We start from the raw sequence: 19,224 nt of genomic DNA on the forward strand, positions 1-19,224 counted from the left end.
AATCAGTTTACAGTTCTCCATATTAATGCATTTGGCACTGGAATGGAATGTCTTTAAACGTTATATACACTATTAAATAAAGATTTTAAAAAATCTTATAAAATACCCTTGAGGGCGTCACACCAATGGTAAGGAAAGCTATATTAATTTGGTGCTTTAAGTTTATTTCTGAAACTGTATTGAATGGGTTCACAGCTAATAAATTACCACATATTTTTAATTTCTTAATATATGTTGAATTAAAATACATTTATATAATTATAGTATATAGCACTAAGAATAATTTCCATAAATGATAATATTTGTAGCATGCGCAGTCATTCCATAAATTGAATAAACCATTCTATAAACTGGAAAAGGCTTAGCAAAGGCTAGTTCTGTTCCTGGTATTAAAGCTATTTGAAATTCATTGTTGTACAAAGTGAAATGGAAAAAAATGTGGAATGTGGAGTCTCAAATTAGGTTAAAACTTTACCTAGAAATATTTCAAATATGTTTAGTTTAAATATTACCTAGGCTGTAATTAACATGTGAACAGTTTGACAGCAAAATGAGATCTCCATTTTAGCAGTTTTGAGATAAAATAGTTTTATTAGTAGTATAGTAATAGTTTAATTACACAAAGTAAGAAAATATTATACGGTACAATATTTTGTGCAGTGTATATTAAAATGTATTAAAAATCACAGCTGGCATTTTTTGTCGAAATAATTTTAGTTATATCAGTGTGAATATTGTATAATTTTTGCTCAACGAGGAAGGCCCCATGTGGTCTGCTCAGGAGGCGTGTGGTGACTGGGGATGGTCCCACGTGACCATGAAGACGGTCTTGGAATCGGCTGATTGAAGCAGTTATTCTGTGATGGCTTGTGACAGCAGTTGCTCAATAGACTGAATTTTCTACAAACAGTTTTGTAACTGAGTCGTACCTGAGACTCCAATAACAAACGTGACCTCCATATTAACTTTTTTTTTTAAACACATGTCCTGTTATACTAAAATATGACTGCATTTCCTTAAACTTTTCAAACTCATTTCTATAATATAAAGCTGCTTTATGACAATGACCATTTTTAAAAGTGCTGTACAAATACATTTTAATGAAATTTTTATTTAATTCAATTAATGAAGTAGAGAAATCCTGATCGGAGAACCAGACGTAAAAGACCTAACCAGCTGTGCCAAACGCAACACGTTCCGACACACAACATGTGTATCTTATGTGCCTCATGTCTCTTGTACACAAAGCAATCAAACATCTGATTGTTGTAGTGTTAATTTTCTATTGCGAATAATACTGTGGCGTGGGCGGGGCGGCGGCTGACGACCAGCATGCCTTGCGGGGATGTCGGTGTGTGTTCACCATGTTGGGGAAAGGTGTTTGGGTTGGTGGCTTCGGCCCTGTTTGTGTGAGGGGTGTGTGACATGTGCTCCAGTTCAAGCTAGTGCTGAATTGGCTGTAGGCTCCTGAGTGAAGGTGCTGCTCATGCCTTATATGCTGTGTGCTTAATAAAGTACTCCCAGCCATTGCATTGGGTAACAAATAAGCTCACTCGTCTCTCCAGCATTCTTCCCGGCGTAAAAACGCTACATTGGTGTCAGAAGTGGGATGGAGAGTAACGGGTTCGAGCGCACAACGGAAGATCTACTGAAAATCCAAGCGGGCCGCCGAGTAGCAGAGCGACTACTCGCACGGAAGAAGTGCTTTCCTGACGGAGCTAGCGCGAGCACACCACGTCAGCCAACGCGGAGCGGGAAGAATAAAATCCCGGCGCTGGATCTCGGGGCGGAGGCTGGCACTGCGCCGGAGCAAGCTACAGCTCCGTGCGCTGTTAGCCGGCAAAGCGTCCTGCCGCTGCGCGAGGCCGAGCGCGCTGAGCCCATATCGGCGGTACATCACGGCGGAAGAGCCGAGCGACCGCCCGCAGCTCAGTGGCGCTCGGTTCGTGAACCTAGCCGGGGACAGGGCTACCCGTCGCGGCTAGGCAACGAGCAGCGCTCCGACGTTTCGCGGCGAGGCCGAGGCACGGGACAGCGTACACCAGCAGCCGCTAGACTAGCGCCGGGAGGACGCGTGGTAAGCCGCGCTGGGCTCTACATTGACTGTGTGCTGGATGGCGTCTTACTGCGGGCGCTCGTGGACACCGGCTCCACTGTTTCGCTGCTGCGCTCTGGAGTACTGGGGCAAAGCAAGCGTGTTCGCCGACGGCCTGATCCTGCCTTCAGCATCCGCACCGTTGCTGGGGGCTACGTCAAGGTACGGGCGTGTCGCACAGCGCGAGTCCAGGTGGGTGGTCGAACTTTTACACACCAGTTCTTAGTGGGGAATGTCGAGGAGGACTGCGTTTTAGGGTTGGACATTTTAGAGAGATGGGGTGCGGTGCTGAACTTGTCTGGCGGGACTCTGCGTGGTAACTTCGGGGTAGCCAGGTTGCTCGGACCCAAGCCACAGTCGGACAGGTTAGCAGCACACACCCGGGGGGCGGAACTTCCGGTAGCAGACCGAGCGGGAAACCCTCGGTGCTGCGAGCGAGTGGAGCGCCGTGACGACGTAGAACCCTCGACGCCGAACATTTCCCCCGTGCAGTCCTCTAGGCCCTCCCGTGGTGATCAGCCGTCCAAACCAGCATGCAGCCGTCTTACAGCGTCACCCGCAGTCGCTCCGCCGGTCTCACAGCTGAACTGTGAACCGCTCCTCGCCAGGCAGAAGGGCCCCACCCAGCGCTCGCGGGCACCGCTGCAAGACTTTCGGGTGGGGGCACCTATGGGGCGAATGGGCGTGGACACTCACAGCCAGGGGCGAGATTTTGCTGCTGGCGAGCAGGTGTGGGTGTGTTCCTCCGGAAGGAGAAGGAGGGGGCTCTCGACCGGGCGTGTGTCTCACTGGGTGGGCCCCTGTACGGTAATAGCTCGGCTCTCCGATGTCATCTACCGGGTGCGGTTGGCGGGGCGGGCACGAGTTTTGCTCCACCGCGACCGTCTTGCGCCTTGCCAGCCGCACGCCGGGGAAACATTGAACTCTGTGGAGGCCGGACCGCCTCAGGACTACGTTTGCGTTCATCTCTCACCTGCCAAAGGACGCCGGCGTTCCCACCGTCAGCGCCGACCGCCTCCACGCTTCCGAAACAAAGTTCTTCATGGTGACCAGGGACGGTCACAGCTCGGGTGGGGGCAGTGTGGCGTGGGCGGGGCGGCGGCTGACGACCAGCATGCCTTGCGGGGATGTCGGTGTGTGTTCACCATGTTGGGGAAAGGTGTTTGGGTTGGTGGCTTCGGCCCTGTTTGTGTGAGGGGTGTGTGACGTGTGAAATGTGCTCCAGTTCAAGCTAGTGCTGAATTGGCTGTAGGCTCCTGAGTGAAGGTGCTGCTCATGCCTTATATGCTGTGTGCTTAATAAAGTACTCCCAGCCATTGCATTGGGTAGCAAATAAGCTCACTCGTCTCTCCAGCATTCTTCCCGGCGTAAAAACGCTACAATACATTAGTAGGCCTAACGCATCATTGTGTCCAAATGCAGAAAAGCACGTGTAAGTGCATTGTCAACTAAATTGTTTTGGTATAGACAACCTTGTATGTCTGTGGATAATTACCTAAATTGGTATTAAGGTCTGGAAATGATCTTTATCTTGTTTTGCTCCATAACTGTTTATATTCATCAGTAAATATTCTATATTAAACTTGATCTTTTATCTAAATATTTTGTAGGTGTGCATATGGTTATGGAAGGAGAAATGTATTTTTTGTAAAATTTCCAAAAATCAAAAACAATGTAAGCACAACAAATATTTTAGCAGGCTACTATAGGCTACTATATACATATTTTATACTTCGTATTGCTGTGCTGCCTTGCATCCACAAGAGGGCACAATGTTACGTTTTTTAAATGATTTTTATTTTATTTTATTGTGATTAAAGTAAACAGAGTACACTGGATTGGTCTTTGTTTTAGAATAAATTATTTTATTATTTTGTATTTAAAAACACAGAACAATTTATAAATCAAATATTTCCTCTCATTGTATTTGTTTATAAATTTTCTTTATCTGTTATACCAACATGTAGATGCAACTTATGTGGTTTCTAGAGTTTTGCATTTTCTGCTAAAAGACTTATTTAAATGTAGATATGATCACTGATTATAAAAGATTTTGATGCATCATGTCGCATATGTCCGTTATATAAAAAGCCAATGGCAGTTCTTTCAGCCTTCAATAGTTAATTAAAATGCAACTGTGGTTTGATATAACTGTATTCCCCTACAGGGCTCTATCCTAAAGATAGTGGATTGTTAATATGTCTGACTGTCTGGATATATAATAGACACCTTAAAACTGTTCCCCGCTCATATTCCTCTGGGACATAAGGGTAAATCATATAAACACGTTGTTTGAGGTCTCGGGAAAATAGAGTAAATTGACTGATAGCGCCATCTGCTGTTTTGGAAGAGGAAGTTGCTCCATTGCATTTGTGAGAAAATAGGTTGGCGCATTTGTGAGAAAGTCAATTTTTTTCTTTGCAAAGCAGATTGTGTTTGTTTGTTAAATTATGGCACATAATTAACTCCATATTTTTCACTCTCTTGCACTGCGGAATCATCTCCCCTGCTGGGTCTTAGTGCTCGTCTCTTACTGGTATAATCAACACCCTGCATGCGTGTACTGTTTACTATAACACTGTGACCCTGTGTGTGTGTAAAACATTTTGTGTTCGAATGCGCGTGTGTACAGCGCGTGTACTGTTTCTTATAACACACGTGTGCGCGCGCGAGTAAAGCAAAACAAATTCTCAATACAGAGGTTAAAAATCTATTTTCTTCCTCATCGCAGTGTGCGTGTGTGTGCGCGTGAGCGTAATTTGACACTGTGCAGGCTGTGTGTGTGTGTGTGTGAAACCTTCATTCACAAACACACACACACACAGAGGCGAGAGACACACTCTGTTCTTCGAAGAAATACTGCTCTGTTGCAAATCTTTTCAGAGGTAAGGTGCTGGTTCATTTGTTTGATTGTTTTACTTTACAGCAGTGATTCTGTTAGTTTGCGCTCACACGAGTGTCATTAGCGATGTTTATTGCAAATTTTCAGATAAAACAGTGCAGCGGGAGAGAGACGTTGATTTATGACCGCTGTTTACGGGAGTGTAATCCAGTGCAGGAAATGCATTGTGGGTAATGCATTTCGGTGTGTGTGAATGCGAATGCGAGATGTAAGTTAGGATATAGAGTCTGAGTTTTGTTCTTCAGTAGTTTTTTTAGTTGTATTTAAGTGTAGGATCCACCCAAAAGTTTGTACTATAACCTGACAATGTAGCAAATAAAAGAACAGGCATGCATCGAGCAGTTTGTCCGTCTCATCATTACACGAGCATGGATTAACGAGCTGTTACGCTGTCGCGAGCAACATAAAAAAAAGCGGAGAAGCTTTAATAATTTAGCAGGGAACAACAGTCTTTCCCGTTAATGTGTGTCTGTTTAAACGAGAGGAGAAAGTTTTAAGGTGTAAGATGAGGAGGGGGAGACAGGAGGGGCTGAAAGCAAGAGTCTCCACTTACTCTAGCCTCACACACACACACACACATACACACAAACACGCACACACATACACAGCGCCTGCATGCACAAAGGGAAACACTTATCTGCCAGGATTTATTTTTTACTTTTTTGAAAGCTAAAGTACAGGTTAATTTGTTTTTTTTTTACTTTATATTTTGTATTAATTATTTTTAGGTATTTATTATTTGGGCTGTAGGATGAATAATTTAAGTTTCCATTATTTCTTATAGGAAAATTTAATTTGGTTAATTTAGTGTTATGGAGTACGAGCCCTCTTCCGGAATGAATTATGCTCGTAATCCGAGGTTCCACTGTACAGTTATTATGACCAAGCCCTCGTAATCTTAACAGATCACAAGAGTTATGTTTACATTCTTCAACTGATTAAACTGCTTTAAACTTTAAAAACTACATTCAGTCTTTAAGACCTGAACATAATAATAACCTGTTTCATAAAGTAAATATTAAGACCTCAATCTTGGCCTGTTTGGACTGTTATAGGAGCTGACAAGTAACTGACAATTGTTAAATAAATAAAATTGTAAAATAAAAAGAATTTTAAAAATAAGGAAATTTGTTGAATTGTTTAATCTGAGGTTGTAGCTTCATCTAGTATTTTCAAGGGGGCCTGATTAAAACAAAAAGTGAAATAGAATTGAGCCCACTATTCTCAAAGTTATATTTATTGAAGTTTTGTAGTTAAGTATCACTGATTTTGCTACAATTTGGTACGATATTTGTTTTAATAGCTGATGCCAGCTGTGTTCAGTATCCGGGGTTGGCATATTGTTAATCTGAGAGTAATGATATGAAGAAGGACTATTTAATAAACTATGAAAGATTCTATTTATTCAATTAAATTTGCATAGCTCTTTTAATAATGGTCAATGTTGCAAAGCAGCTTTACAGAATTAAAAAAAATATGGAAATAAATTAGAAAACATACAAAAAATGTATAGACTATAACTATCAGCTTGTCCTTGATGGGCAAGTTAAGAGCAATTATAATTTCCATATAATTCATGATTCTTTTAATTCTTATGATTCGTTCATGTTTCTTTTTTTAGATCTTTTAGCATGCTTCACTTTGTCAGACACTCTGTTTAGAGAGCCGGCTCTTTCGGCTCCTCAAATTTTTTTTTGCCCAAATTAATCAATTATCAAAAATAATGTAAAATTATGTGTAAAATGAAATTCTAATGTAAAATTGCATTATAATAAATGTTTATCATTTATATGGCTTATTATACTCAACATGGAGCAGAGTGCTACAAAAAAAAATTATAAAGTATGTTGTCTCAGACAAAAAAGTCCATTCTGATTGTATATACTGCATTTTATTTATTCAGTTGTAACTATTTACAATCAGATCCTAATTTTACTGTGTTTTCTCCTGTCACTCATTTACATCCTTTTTCCAGCGTCTCAACTGTGTATCGCCTTTTCTCTCAAAGAGCTGGCTCCCTCCAGTTTGCTGTGTCTGTAACCCAGCCCCTCCCCTCCTGTTATGTCCCAGTCTAGGGTGGCGCCGTACAGCAAGTGATTGGTTCGGGGTTCTATTTAAAACTGTTTGGAGAAGGTGGAATACAATGGTACGGTATGATACATCTGCTTACAAAAAAAACAAAGTTTGTATTGCTTAAGGACATGCAAATAAAGATACATACACAACACCAGGATCGGCTTCAGGGTGGACCCAGGCCAAAATAATAAACAGAAAGGGTATCTGTATTTTATAAGCTAGTGACCTAGAAAACAAAACACAAAAAAAAAAAAAAAAAAACAGATACCTTACCTATCTCCCTAAACCAAAAACAGTGAACAAATTCCCTTTACCCCATAATAAATGGCAGCCACACCCCTACTACTGGTGAGTGCACAAATATACAGTGAAATTATTTACAAAATATGTACAAACAACCAAGCAACCAAATCAAAGGAACAAAGCAATAATTTAAGTCAAAAGGAGGCAAAAAGTCAAAACCTGAATACACAAGCCAATATCAAAAACGCCAAAATCACAAATAATCTCCCTCTCTCTCTCTCCAAAACCAACACCTCGCCTATATGCCTCCTCGTTCTCGTGTCTCGCTTAACGTGTGGCTTGAACAGAAAAAGAAGAGGAAAAAGCGGCACCCAGGCAGGAGTCGGCTCTAATAGCTGCATCGTTCACAGCCGACACATCATTATCAGACAGGTTCTATTTAAGTGATTTATTTTTTTAACAGGTCTGGCAGTAATCAAGCCTGGGTGTGGCAGGTGAAATTGCATGGGGGCAATTACTTTTTCACATAAGGCCAGTTAGATTTGGACAGGTCTTTTCCCTTAATAAATAAAATTATCATAGTTTCAAATCTGCATTTTGTATTTACTTGAATTATGTTTGTGTGATATAAAACTTTTTTTGGATGATCTCTATCATTAACGTGTGATAAATACAGTGGCAAGAAAAAGTATGTGAACCTTTTGGAATTTCATGGTTTTCTGCATTAATTTGTCATAAAATGTGATCTTAATAAAAAAACAATAAAAGGTGCTAGTGAAAAAAAGTATGTGAATCCTTGGGTTGATGACCTCAAGAAAGACTAGCTAAGTCAGGGGTTACCATACCTGGAGAAAATTAGGTCTGGATTAGAAAGCATGTGAGCGAAGAAGCCACAGTGCAAGAAAGATAAACAAGTTTTATGTATGTGTATGTTAAGGAGGTAAAATTAATAATGTGTGAGGGACAATTCAAAATTTTTTTTAAAGAATTGCGTCATATAATAAAATTTAACCCTACATATAGATTAATGAAAGTGAAAATAAAAAATTAAAAAAATTAAAAAAATTTAAGATAACTCGTCCAGCGTAGCAGTCGCCGCAGAGTAAAATGACGACATCACCAAATCCATCAGGTGCTAATTTCTGGTCCTGCTCACTACTGTGCAGTGGGTGTCTTACAAGCACACTGTGTCAGAGTCATGTTGAAAAAATCACTAGAGAGAGAAAGAGAGATGATAAGATTGTTTATCCATCTATAAACAATATAATTTACTCTTTATGTTCATCAGTTCATTCATTCATAAACAATTACTTCAACTTATCCATCTAACACCACTTTATCTGTACAGTTTTATATGTATCACTCTATCCATTGCCTCATTACAACAGTATTGGATTGTGTTATATTGTTTTTCGTGTTGTTGCTCTTGTTTGCATATTTGCCGTGCACTTTAGGTTGTCTTTTTGTATAGTATTTTGTAAATTTATAGTGTTAATCTGTTCTGTCTCAGCTAGTCAGCTAATTAGGTGTCTTATTTAGCTAGTTAGTTTTGTTCATTTATGTCATTAATTTATGTTTTTTGTATGTAGCACCTTGGTCTAGGAGAAACGCCGTTACGTTTCACAAGCCTACTGGACTTGATTTGATCAGCTTCTTCAATTCCATTCCTACAGTAGGTCTTTATATATTCATCCTTTTAGAAGCAGGTTGGTTTAACTCACTGACTCAATTATAACTTGGTGTCATTGCTGGGTTTTCTCTCTCTCTCTCTCTCTCTCTCTCTCTCTCTCACACACACAATCTCTCGCTATATGTTTTAATGTCTTCTGTCTCTGTCCCTCCCTCCGCCTCTCTCTGTTTGTTACGGTCTCTTTCTCTCTCTCACACACACACAGTTTTTACCTGACTATCTGATGCAGCTGGGGGCTGCGGTAGATGAACCTATGCCCATAGCCCTCATTGCTGGGGAAGGGATGAAAGCACACCTTGTGTCCTTTCCGGCTCGTAGACGCAGCTGCTATATCATACAGCTGAAAGAAAAAAGCATTTGAGAGAAGAAGCCACAGTGAAATAAAGACAGGGCAGTTAATTAAATTAGTTAATAAAAAATAACTAATGTGGACTACTGAGAACACACACATCATTGTATTCCACAGGGAACATACTGTAACAATTTATCACGGTAATAAAAAGTCTATCTCTGTTCTGTATCTGGATCAGGTGTGTTAGAGTTGGACTAAAGAAACTGTGTTATGACTGTCTCTTTCTTACTTTCTTTCCAAACTCAAAGGGGACGAGATCATCATCTTCAGCATGGAGGATCAGGACTGGACAGGAGATATGCTTTATACTACAGGAGGAATGAGAGTGGAATAAAAGGGTCAGGTATATATTTTTTTAGCAGGATCAATAGGTGTTAAAATTTAATGAACTTAGCTTTAGCTTAGCCAAATTGTTATGGGGACTAATGTTAATTTATGTTCTAATGCATTTGATTTACTCCATCATTCATACCCTACAGGTCGCCCCGCATCAACTCTTACATTTCTTGTGGTTACTATGGTGATTGACTCGATTTAAAACCAGCCCCCAGTGGACATTCAAGGAACTGCATATTTTGGCACTTACTTGTTGGTTTAATTTTTTTCGGAACTGGACATTTTTTTTTTTATTATTAGTTTGTTTTGTGTGACTAAACCAAAAGGGCCCCCTTCCAACACTGCTATGCTTTCTCATTGTTTGTATATTTGAAACTCGTCCAAAATATACAAGGTTAGGGTAAGAGATATTACAGTGCTGTAAAAAAGTATTTTCCTGATATATATTGCACATTTGTCACTCTTAAATGATTAAGATGATAAAAAAAAAATTCTATTACAAAAAGATAACCTGAGCAAATACAAACTGCAGTTTGTAAAAGATTTAAAGGAAAAAAGCTGGTCAAATCTTCCTGGCTCTATGTGAAAAAGTAATTGCCCCTAAACCTAATAACTGATTGTGCCACCCTTGGCAGCAACAACTGCAATTAAGTGTTTTTTCGATAACTGGCAGTGAGTCTTTCACATCGCCGTGGAGGAATTATGTTGTAATTTAGCCACATTGAAAGGATTTTGAGCATGAACACCATGTTTCACGTCATCTAAATTGGATTTAAGCCAGGACTTTGACTAGGCCACTCCAAAACTACAAGTCTCTAAGTATGGCACATATGCAAAATAAATGAATAAATAAATAAAAATAAATCAAATCAAATACTTTTGGCAACGCTGTATGTACGCATGGGTGAAATTCATTCAGAGTGCAAATAGCATTATTGCCTAAGGACAAATAGCATCTGGATAAAAAAATATTAGAAATGCCATGTTAATGTACTTTATATAGAATGGTTAGCACTGTGGCCTCGATCGAGGGTTTGATTCCCGTCTCCAGTCTGTATGTTTGGAGTTTGCATGTTCTCCCTGTTCTTAGTGGATTTCCTCTGGGCACCAGTCCAAAGACATCCAGAGTAGGTTAACTTGTGTTCCCAAATCCCCCACAGGATGTGTGTGTGTGTGTGTCCTGCAATTTATTGACACACCGTTCAGGATGTACCCTGCCATGGCTCTCACGAGTTCACACGAGCGGTATAAAGGATAAGCGGTATAGAGAATGAATGAGAATGCGTTTCTGCATTACTGTAAGCTTGACGAAAGTGAAATATTTATAGAATGCATAATAAAATAGTAGAATAATAGTACTATTTATTTATTAGAGTTGCATGCTGGTAAATTCTACAAGGCCAACACAGTGATAAAAATGACTTAAGATGCAAAAGTTCACAGCTGATTACGCTTGGGTAAACACTTACTTCTCATCGCTGGGAAATTGGAAGTCATTGGGAGTGATGATCCTGATTAAACAGTTGGGGACTCCCTAAAACATTACAGTATGCATTAAGTGTCAATTACAATCCAATACTGGACAATTACCTTTACTCACGTACACAAATACAGTAAAATATTGATGATATTCCCTAGATTTCACATTTTTTTCAGGCCAGTCACAATGTGTCACATTACTATTTAGTTTTTTTTTTGTTCAAAAGGTTCTTCTAATGGTGGTCTCATTGATGCATAGTTTTCTAGACAATGGGTGTAGGATGTACGTCATGGATTTCAAATGTGGATTTTAAATTCATATAGCACAGTTCAGACTACAGTTTCGGTATTTATAGAACGTAAACCTTTAGGGGTTGACTTATAGGACACACTTTACTGGAATACAACAGGAATAAATTTAAAAACAATAAATTACTTACTTTACTCATTTACTTTACCTTACAGACCATCTGACTTACTTACCTAATAACTACTTACTTGCGTTCCCTCTTGTACACACACATGCACACACTGTACTATATGAAATGGGCTCACTGTGTATCTGTTAATCTCCTCTCTGATGTTGGTAAAAGGAGACTCCAGGATAACAGCGTCAGGTGGTGTTCCTGTAACCACAGATTTAAAACGAAACCATTAATCTTCCACACAGAAAAATAAATCCACCATATTACAATTAGTTTTATCACATATACACACACTCACCGTTATCACACAGACGTCTGGCTAAGTTAGTGGCCGCTCTGAAAAAACAAAAAGGAACACACACACTGTCAGGTACAATCATCTTTGTCCTTCTATTATGCTTCCATCTACATTCATGTGTTGTAATTTATGAGGCCAATGTAGCGAACAAAAGCTTAATTATTTTCTTAGACCTTGATCTATTTGTATTAATATATATTTCTGATGAAGGCTACAAAGCTCTGTGTGTAAATATAAATTAGAGTATGTTTTGCAGACGTTTAGATAAAAATTCTGGAGGATTTTAGGATTCTTTAACAGAAAAGGGAAACGTACCCGCTTCCCAGAGAGTGTCCCCAGATGTACAGTGAATTGTTGCCAGTCTTGTTTTTCAGCCACTGGTAGAGGAAGAGTGAATCCTGCATCATTCCGCTCTCAGAAGGGTTGCCATCTGAATCTCCCCATCCTGATACACACACACACACACACACACACACACACACACCATGGGTTTACAAATGGCACTATGAAAATGATTTAAAAAGTATTAGGAACAATATTGTTTTCATCAGCACTATACACTCACCTAAATGATTATTAGGAACACCTGTTCAATTTCTCATTAATGCAATTATCTAATCAACCAATCACATGATAGTTGCTTCAATGCATTTAGGGGTGTGGTCCTGGTCAAGACAATCTCCTGAACTCCAAACTGAATGTCAGAATGGGAAAGAAAAGTGATTTAAGCAATTTTGAGCGTGGCATGGTTGTTGGTGCCAGACGGGCCGGTCTGAGTATTTCACAATCTGCTCAGTTACTGGGATTTTTACGCACAACTATTTCTAGGGTTTAGAAAGAATGGTGTGAAAAGGGAAAAACATCCAGTATGCGGCAGTCCTGTGGGTGAAAATGCCTTGTTGATGCTAGAGGTCAGAGGAGAATGGGCCAACTGATTCAAGCTGATAGAAGAGCAACTTTGACTGAAATAACCACTCGTTACAACCGAGGTATGCAGCAAAGCATTTGTGTAGCCACAAGACGCACAACCTTGAGGCGGATGGGCTACAACAGCAGAAGACCCCACCGGGTACCACTCATCTCCACTACAAATAGAAAAAAGAGGCTACAATTTGCACGAGCTCACCAAAATTGGACAGTTGAAGACTGGAAAAATGTTGCCTGGTCTAATGAGTCTCAATTTCTGTTCAGACATTCAAATGGTAGAGTCAGAATTTGGCATAAACAGAATGAGAACTTGGATCCATCATGACTTGTTACCACTGTGCAGGCTGGTGGTGGTGGTGTAATGGTGTGGGGGATGTTTTCTTGGCACACTTTGGGCATCGTTTAAATGCCACGGGCTACCTGAGCATTGTTTCTGACCATGTCCATTCCTTTATGACCACCATGTACCCATCCTTTGATGGATATTTCCAGCAGGATAATGCACCATGTCACAAAGCTCGAATCATTTCAAATTGGTTTCTTGAACATGACAATGAGTTCACTGTACTAAAATGGCCCCCACAGTCACCAGATGTCAACCCAATAGAGCATCTTTGGGATGTGGTGGAACGGGAGCTTCGTGCCCTTGGATGTGCATCCCACAAATCTTCATCAACTGCAAGATGCTATCCTATCAATCAGGGCCAACATTTCTAAAGAATGCTTTCAGCACCTTGTTGAATCAATGCCACGTAGAATTAAGGCAGTTGTGAAGGCGAAAGGGGGTCAAACCCCGTATTAGTGTGGTGTTTCTAATAATCCTTTAGGTAAGTGTATATTTTCATTTTATGCATTTACTTACTTTATAGAATAAAATTAATTTTAGACAACATTTACTGTAAAGCAGAAAAAGAAAGTTAATTACCTCTATAATCGAATGCGACTACTTGGTAGCCGAATGAACTAAGTACCTGGAAGACAGAACCAAGAGGTGAGCAAGAGATAATTCAGTATTCAGTATCCTTTTACAAAAAATAGCTTTCATACCAAAAAATTCATACCACCACCAAATGTTTCAAAGAAAGGCAGAACACGGGGTTACAGTACTGTGGGGTATATTGTGGTGTAAGTACAGTATGTCAGGTGTTTTACCTTATAGAGCTGCACTCGGTCATCAGATACTCTAAAACACACCAGTGACCAAGTGAGACAATATTACACACACACACACACACACACACAGTAAAACACAAAATATTCTAAACATGACAGTAATATCTGAAGTGTGTGTGTGTGTGTGTGTGTGTATATACCTGGTCCCTCCTTTGCCATGCAGATAGAGCATAACAGGGTGAGGGGCCTGAAGTTGGCTCTCATACCAGCTTCCTTCTTTTCCTTGTGCCTCCTTCCATAGCAGATCTGGTACTGTGTGCCTGAGAGAGAGAGAGAGAGAGAGAAAAACAAAGAGAGACAGAGAGTCAAAGTGCGTGAAGAAGATAAAAGTCACCAGATGCAAATGTTAATCATTGTGTTCTATCAACTTTTGTTAAATCCACAACAAAATGAATTAAACAAAAACAGTGTCATTGTGATGATAGTGAAAATGCATACTATTATCATTTAATCAGATTTAGAACTTTATTAAAATAACATTTTACTTTTACTTTCAAGTACACTGCCTGGCCAAAAAAAAAAAAAAAAAAAAAAGACACTTTAGACAATTTACTGACCTGCATTAAATGAGGAATACATTTGCTTAAACATTTCATTTTGTATAATTACAGTCAAAATCAAGGCTTTGTTTAATAGTGAAGGTAAGAACATTTTATTGAAAAATAACAGTACCAAAATGCCTCAAAGCAAAATAGCATGTTGAATTACATGAACTGAACAAAAACTTGTTGCAATGAAAATGTTTTATTTTTTTCTGCACTGCATTTTTGAATGGAAATTAAGAATGCTTGTAATTTTTGGCACTGCAATTTATTGTGATTGTACAGTATAATATAATACAAATGAAAATGTAAGTCAAGCATTTAAAAACTCTGCATTTAAAAATACTGACCTTACTAAACAGCTGAAAATATTTACTAGTGTTAAAAATATCATCCAGGATATCACAGAAAGAGCCAATGTAATAGTAACAGCTTTGCAGTAAAGAAAAACAAATTCAGATAGTCCAAAGTTTTAATGACATTCTGATTTAAATTTTTATAACGACACTCAAGATACTAAGATTTTTTTTGTACATTTTATGCAAGGCAGTTGCTCTACAACATTTTAGTTTAAGGTTTATATTTAGTATGGAGTCATTTATTATTTGCCTTGACCCCAGCAATTGGCAATCCATTGCTCTTCCTGTGATATCCTGGATGTGAGGATCTGAATTTTTATACCTGAACTCTGGCAGCCTGAATTTGTAAGGTTGAAAAATAATGAAGATGATATTCTTAACACTACAAAAAAAATCTTTTGAACAGCAGTTTAGCAGGGTCGGCACGGCGGTCTAGTGACAAGCACTATTGCCTTGCATCTCCAGGGTCCGGGTTTAATTACCGGCCAGGCTCGATTCCCATCTCTGTGTGCATGGAGTTTGTTCTCCCCGTACTTTGTGGGTTTCCTCCCACAGACCAAAGACATGCAGATTGGGATAACTGGCGTTCCCACATTGCCCGTAGTGTGTAACCCTGAATACAGGATAAAGCGGTATAGACGACGAAGAGTGAGTGAGCAATTTAACAATGTCAATATTTTTTCACCAAGGAATTGAGGATTTTGGCACTGTTATACTCCCATAGCATTTCCACATACACAGCATGACTAGTAACTCTGTGCTGTGTGTCCATAAGAAAACCACTTGTTACTGAGGCTCATCAGAAAAAAAAAAGTCTTCAGTTTGCTAGTGAGAATGGACTTTGGAGAGATAGAAAAATGTCATGCAGTCTGATGAGTCCAGATTGAGCCTATCCCAGAGTGATGTGCACGTCATCAAGGACATATAATGGTTAATCAAGTAATCTTAAAGATTTATTAAAATATAATATATAATATTTGATAATCTAAAATATTTATTTAAATAAATATAATATATAATCTTATATTAAATGGTTAATCAAAACACATAATAAGATGTCAGTGTGTTTCGTTAATTTGCATAGTGCAGGATTCAGAGATATCACAACTGAAATAATGTGTTAATGATTAACAGCTAATATAGTATATAAGTGTACTGCAGTATAGGATTCCTTTACACGACCTGTACAGACTGCAAAATAAAAGAGTAAAAATGAAGCACTGAAAGTGACGATGCAGCTTGTTTGTGCATGACGGCGGTCTTACCACACTCCGATACTGTCGCTTCCCTCTGGCTGAAGGTAGAAGTTGCGTGTGTGGTTCAGGCCTTGATCGAGCGGCTTCTTAAGATTGACAGAATCTCGAAAAACTTAAAAAAAAAAAAAAAAAGATGGACTAATTAATTCTAAACATTGTGGCAAGCCATGTTTCCTTTTCAGTAAGCACTTTATCCTCAGTTTCATTTTAATGATTTAGTGTTGCCAGTCCTCTGCCTTATATGTTTTGGGGAGAAAGGAGGAAACTGGAGAAGCTGGAGAAAATTCACACGGACCTGAGGATAACATGAAACTCTGCAGTTACTGCGGGTCAGACTATGATGTACCCAAAGTAGGTGTAGTGTTACAAATAATTATAACACTATTTAAAAAAATATAATAACAGGTGACACTGGAAGGAGATGCAGAAGCACACAGCTAAAGCTTATGTCAAGTTTTATTAATTAACAAGTTCAAATTAAAGCTGATTTAGTTTCATTTTTTTATAGATGGAGATCTGATGAATGGTATCACAGTCTACCCTATAAATTGTGTTTTTTTTTTTCCCAAATGTATAATCACATCATGTGAAATATATTAAAGCTGCCTTTCCTATTTAGATTTTTAGATTCGATTTTATTATATTAGAATTCAGATAAGAATTTACTTACTGAAGATATGAATTATTTCAGTAAATTAAATTATAAATGAAGCTTCATCTAATTGTTGGTTAGGAAAGACTAAATAAATGGAATTATTTACCATTGTTGCTAAAGACCTTGTCGACCAGGATCAAAGGACCAAACTTGATGACGAGTTTAAAAGCAATGAACACCAAAAACAGAACAGTGAACACCAACACCCAAATGACCACACACTGACAATCACACCTAAAGAGAGAGAGAGAGAGAGTCAACGGCAGAGAAAAGTAAAAGCAGAATGGTGCTTTTCTGGGCGGGGTGCTAAAGAGGGGGGTTTCTACACTTGAGCAGATACAGTATGCCGATTATACAGTTATAGCTGTTTCTACCAGAGACAGGAAATTCCAGTCCGGTTCACTTGTCTGCAAAGCATATCACTGTAGGACCAACCACAACACTGCTCCACAGTCCATTCTCCCTCCCGAGCGATTTGAAGGCTTTTTGTCTGATTTTACCACTATCGTTCTATAGTTGTTTTTTTTACTTGATGCACAACTGTCGCCCTCGGCTTGCTCACCAGGGACAAACTGACCATTTTGATTCATACAAATTCACATTTCATACAAACTTAAATAATTCTTTCGACTATGTAAAGCTGCTTTGCGGCAATGAAAATTGCTAAAAGCGCTATACAAATAAAATTGAATTGAATTGAATTGATGCAGTATTGTATTCACACATCTCCAACAGACAGTATCAAATCCTTCCAAACTTTTACTTGTTCCTTACTGTATGTGACAATAATTTCTATAGCCTGTGTCTGGACAGATATTTAGGCAACATCCTTCTTTGTTCTTATTTAAAATGTCTGACCTAAGATGTCTGATCTAAGATGTCTGATTTGTGGTGCAGTCAGTTTGTAAGTGTATTAAGGAGTGGCAGACACACCATCTGGTCTTCACTCATATTAAAACTAACAACATGCAGGCTCAGAAGGCAAAATTTTTATATAATCCGACACTTAGTCACACTCTAGTTATACATCATGACTGTTTAAAGGCATCAGGCGCAGCACTGCATCGAATAATTGGGCGATTAATCGAATTGTGGGCTGCGTTATGCATGTCTTACCTTCCGCATTTTTGTCTCTTAGCTTTCTCCGTCTTTGTGTCATTGCCTCTATTGTCTTCTAGATCCGTCCCAGCCACGTTCAGCAGCCTGACTGTTTCAGAGTGTTCATGCTCATTAAAGCCAGGGGGCAAGTAACCCTGCATTGGCATTGCTGAAATCACAGAAGAGAACCTGATGCTCAAAAGATGAAACTAGGATGATTAGTATGACCAGTTATTGACATGAAAAAAATAAACAGGCTGCATCGGATTTCCGTATGTACTCATGATGATTATGACCCAAAACTCCGCCCAGGTTTATAACACTGATCTGACACAGCAACAAGATTGTTTTTTCACGTCACATTTCTGTGCCCTAACAGCTTCCATATCACTATGCTAGTACCCCACATGATCTAAAAGCCTCTCATAGTGCGTGTGGCACCATATTAACAACCTTATCTCTTTATTACACATTGCAAAAAACACAAAAAAAACACTTAAAAAAAGGGAAGTCCACATAGCTAGGGTTAACCACAGCCAACAAACAGTAAATCAGCAAACTGTTGAACAATCAAGGGATTTGCAACAGTTTCACTGTTCACTTAGGGAGGGGGGGGGGGGTATTAATGAGTATGCAAGATATGGGATGTTTGGTTTTGAATGCAAGCTTGTTTTATTTAAAGAACATTGTTGTGTATGAAAAGTTAGTAGCGTGAACAGGGCTCATGAGAATATACTTTATAAAAGTCCTCAGCAAGATGTTCCCCACCTGACAGGCCAAACATTGGGCTAATGTATGCACGGAAAGGGAACCGTGCGGGACGTGGCTAAGCCCCGCCACATCATCTAATTGGGAAAAGCACCCATGGGACAGACCGACTCTAAAGGGGTTAAAACCTCAAGGTTTGAACAGGTTTGTCACTCTTTCACCATTGTCCTCCTTCGTCATCGCCCTTGCAGGTGCTCTCCGCCATCACTCTTTCGCCCTTGCGCTCCGATCTGTGCTCACACCACCAAGCGATCGAGTCATCCACTCTTCAAGAGCTCCACTATCGGTAACCAAGCAACCAACGCGTCACTGAAGGGCATCCTCCGAAAGTCGTCATCCCAACAACAGCACATTAACCAATCAGCAATGTCGTGATTCCCTTCCGCTGTAGGCGAACCACAGAGAAGACCTGCAACTTAATGCAAGTAAACAAACAAATTAAAACAAACTTTCTCAGATCTAGTCACCAGTACTAGAATTTCCCCATAAGAAATAATGGACACTCAGATTATTCCCCCCCCCCCCCCCTAAAAAAAAAAAAAGACATGAA

The 19,224-nt window shown here is 39.4% G+C and overlaps 1 protein-coding gene across 1 annotated transcript; it reads right to left on the reverse strand.

The window, feature by feature from the left end:
• Window positions 1–6,691: 6,691 nt before the first annotated feature.
• On the reverse strand, window positions 6,692–18,173 carry LOC128536273 (lysophosphatidylserine lipase ABHD12-like). Its single transcript, XM_053510468.1, has 13 exons — window positions 17,925–18,173; window positions 16,915–17,042; window positions 16,163–16,265; window positions 14,137–14,256; window positions 13,976–14,006; window positions 13,749–13,794; window positions 12,212–12,341; window positions 11,897–11,934; window positions 11,729–11,799; window positions 11,164–11,228; window positions 9,588–9,666; window positions 9,219–9,346; window positions 6,692–8,529 (listed from the first exon to the last, which is right to left on the reverse strand). The coding sequence occupies exons 1-13, from the start codon at window positions 18,071–18,073 to the stop codon at window positions 8,472–8,474; spliced, it is 1,146 nt and encodes a 381-aa protein (XP_053366443.1). The 5' UTR covers window positions 18,074–18,173; the 3' UTR covers window positions 6,692–8,471.
• Window positions 18,174–19,224: the final 1,051 nt, after the last annotated feature.

Source organism: Clarias gariepinus, chromosome 13 (genome assembly GCF_024256425.1).
Source record: "Clarias gariepinus isolate MV-2021 ecotype Netherlands chromosome 13, CGAR_prim_01v2, whole genome shotgun sequence".
Classification (NCBI taxonomy): Eukaryota; Metazoa; Chordata; class Actinopteri; order Siluriformes; family Clariidae; genus Clarias; species Clarias gariepinus.